This window comes from Palaemon carinicauda, chromosome 4 (assembly GCF_036898095.1).
Source record: "Palaemon carinicauda isolate YSFRI2023 chromosome 4, ASM3689809v2, whole genome shotgun sequence".
Lineage (NCBI taxonomy): Eukaryota > Metazoa > Arthropoda > Malacostraca > Decapoda > Palaemonidae > Palaemon > Palaemon carinicauda.
The window spans coordinates 100,976,391-100,980,091 of record NC_090728.1 but is presented as its reverse complement, the minus strand read 5'-3'; the positions used below and the strand labels follow the sequence as shown (position 1 = coordinate 100,980,091).

General features: G+C 34.4%; 1 protein-coding gene across 5 annotated transcripts in view; it reads left to right on the top strand.

Moving 5' to 3' along the window:
* Window positions 1-2,303: 2,303 nt before the first annotated feature.
* Window positions 2,304-3,701, top strand: part of vari (MAGUK p55 subfamily member vari) — a 310,024-nt gene continuing 308,626 nt past the window's right edge. The window contains exon 1 of one of the 5 annotated variants that reach the window (XM_068372529.1): window positions 2,304-2,509. In XM_068372529.1, coding sequence (XP_068228630.1) covers window positions 2,475-2,509 — 35 coding nt within the window. In that variant the 5' untranslated portion in view covers window positions 2,304-2,474. The remainder of the gene's footprint in view (window positions 2,510-3,701) is intronic. The other 4 variants (XM_068372527.1, XM_068372528.1, XM_068372526.1 and 1 more) reach the window with 4 other exon arrangements.

Here is a 3,701-nt window from a genome sequence, read left to right as displayed (position 1 = left end):
CAGATGATGAAAACGGAATATGCAATGGGAGATGAAATATCATTGGAAGGAGAAAGGATTAATGAGGTGGAATCATTTAGATATTTATGAACTATGATCTGTAATACAGGATCTTTAGAATTTGAGTTTAATGAAAGATTGAAAAAAGAAAACCAGACAATGACTATGTTAAGTAAAATTTGGAAATCAAATCGCCTGAAATTACATATAAAAATCAGGCCATATATCAGTTTAGTAGGATCGGTTTTACTATGTAGACATGAGTTGTGGTATAACAATGAAACAATATAAAAAAAATTCTGTTGATTTGAGAACAAAGCCCTCAGAAGAATATTGGGAGTTAAATGGCTGGACAGGATTAGAAATGAAACCATAAGAGAGATTACCCGAGTGCCTTATGTTGATGAGATCATGGTTAGGGAAATGGAGATAGTTTGGTCATGCTCTTCGCACTCTCCAAGAGTATTTCACTAAACTTTCAACTGGGCTCCAAGAGGTACTAAAGTGTTGGAAGACTATGAAACGTGATGTAGGTGTAGGAGATTGATTTAAAAGCTGAAGATAGAGACGACAGGCGAAATCCAACCGAGGCCCTTTGCGTCAACAGACGTAGGAGATAATGATAGTGATGACAGTATATATATATATATATATATATATATATATATATATATATATATATATATGTATATATATATACATATATATAAATATATATATATATATATATATATATATATATATATATATATATATATATATATATATATATATATAAGGGTCGTTGTAGTTTATTCGAATAAATAGGAAATTCCACTTTGAGCCTGAAAGTTCGATTCCTGAAGCACGGATCTAGTGGTCATGAGAGAGAGAGAGAGAGAGAGAGAGAGAGAGAGAGAGAGAGAGAGAGAGAGAGAGAGAGATTGGAAGAAAGGTGCTATGGCTGTGGTCAAACTGCGAATTTATGGGACCATGTTTAATCCCAGCTGCCACCCACGAAATGGGTATCAGGAAAACGATGTTGAGTTACTAATCTGATACGTAATGATTTGCTGAGATACAGAAATGCTAAAATCTTCCGGCACAACCCTATTCAGAGAAGAAAATGTGCAGGTATAAAGTAACATACACACGCTATGTTGTTGTGTGTGTGTCTCATTTGTATGTTTCTTGTAAAGTATGCATTTGCAATTGTAAATTTATATGGACGGAATATCTTCTTTTGCATTTTGTGTATTTCGTGATTGTAAACCACATATCTATGCATATGTATATATTTATAAATTTAGAAGTTAACTGATGAATGGAGTACTGTAATATTTGGTGTCCGAATCTGAAGGTCCATCCAGATGTTTTTACTTTTCCTACCATTATTTGGGTAGTTGGGTTTTTTAATGTTGATATCAAGTGTGTGCGTAAGTGACAGCAATATATTTCTTTATTCACGTTGTGCATGTATACGCCTATTTGCGTAATTGCGTGTAAGCAACATTTACGCACATGTAGGCGAGTGCATTGCTGTATTGGACCTGTAAGTAAGGAGCATTAGAGCGTATCATCCAAGAAAGGGAAGTTTGTAAGATGTACTTTAAATATCATAATTCATTTAATTGCTTAATAAATATATAAACACACACACACACACACACACATATATATATATATATATATATATATATACATATATATATATGTATATATATATATATATATATATATATATATATATATATATATATATATACATACATATATATATATGTATATATATATATATATATATATATATATATACATATATATATATATGTATATATATATATATATATATATATATATATATATATATATATATACATATATATATATATAGTATACAATTTTTGTGTTCATGAATATACGGGATTTCTATCATGTTTGTTTGTAATAAAAAGAAAATTACAATAGGCTACATCCCACGCACGTCTTGTCTATTATACAAGCTTCATGTAATTAAATTTATAATTGTCATAATCAAAGTTCTGCAGAAAGTTTTTTTCAATTGAGTATCGATACAGCAACGGTGTGGGATCCTAAACTGAGTGAATTCCAAGGCCAGACAATGATGTGTTATTTTATCTTGTCCCTTTATACAGGCCCGGCAGTGTTCACAGGGTTAAAGCCGAGAGAGGGAGATAAAGCAACACTGTCCGCTATGAAAGCCGAGCAACTATTGGCGGATTGATCAGGTGGTGCGGAATAACCACCAATCCGAGGCTGCGTTACAGGTGCATGCGCGAGTCGTGTGTTTATCGTGGTTGGTGAAGGATCCCACGGGCCACGGCCTGTTGTTTTCAGTTCTCACGATCTGTGGATGGGTTGGTGATCGATAGCTGATGAAAGACGATTTCGTGACTTGTTTCTATATGTTTTGGAAGTGACGTGAAAGTGCCAAACCGAGAATAGAATGTGTCAGTGGCGTTTTATAACATAGGATGTTCAACCCCTTAGCGGCTTCCCTGTCGTCCAGGTAAGAAGGAGAGCTGCCAGATGTTCTGGGTGTCTTTTGAGTAGTAAGGCAGACCCCATAACCTCATCCTCTGTCCCTTGAATATCTATGGAAAGGTTTGTAATTCGAAGGCGGATGCTTGTTTTGTAAGCAAAGATCGATTTCAGTACGATCCTTCCTTTCCATATGTTTTTATTGCTGTGTTAGGGAATGGTGTACGCAGGTCGACGTTGCCTCGGCCAAATTGCTTTTTAGACTTCATTTCTTAATTGCTCTAATTAAGATGATTACCGCCACCTTCCCAGAGGTTGCTATAATTAGCTTGGTATATAGCGAGGTTGAGTAGTTTATGGAGATTTGCTGTTATGGCTTGAGGGCAAGCCATAATGTTAATTTAAGACATTCATCCGTGAAAGATAATAACCCATTCCTTCAAATTAACTCACAGATTTATTTATATTACAAAGTTTTCAAGTAAATTTAGACGAATATTTATTTTGGTATTTTCTAGCTAAACCTCACGATCATCTTTTACAATTCTCCATTTTAATACTTTTTATTTAGCTCAAGTCAAGTTGCTCCTAAGTTTATGTATGAGATTTTACATATTTTTTCCCCTGATTTCGTGAAAATTTCATGACAATACATTCCCTTAATGTATAAACGCGCATTCTAGTTAGTTTTTTCTTTCATAAAAATTGATTCTAAGGAATATTTTCTCAACATGTGCAGTCTTTAGTGCTAATTGTTCTCAAGTGACCACTTTTGAGTTTCAGTTGCACTTCAAATGCAGATGTTGACGTTAATGCTGGCGTAGGCACCATGCGGTTTGAGCTCATCGGTGGCCTGAAAGTACCAAAACCACAATTGCTTGAAACTAACCTTTGTGTCGGTCCGCATCATGCATGTCGCCGTCGGTCATTGTCATATCATAAGCACGCAACAAGTTTACTGTAACTGCTCCTGAAATATTTGGTGTTTGTTTGTTTTTTGTTTTTCGCCCTACTCCAGCCCTTAACCTGTTCCTGTGAAATCTAGCGGCAGGAATTCGTTGTGATCATTAGAATCATTGTTGTTGGTGCCAATTATTGCGCCGTTAGCCTTGTGTATGAAGTACATTTTATCTATTGTTTACATTTATGTTTTAAAACATTTCCTAACGAACTGTTTGCAATTTTTTTTTTTTTTGTTGAAATACATGTATTATGTCCAA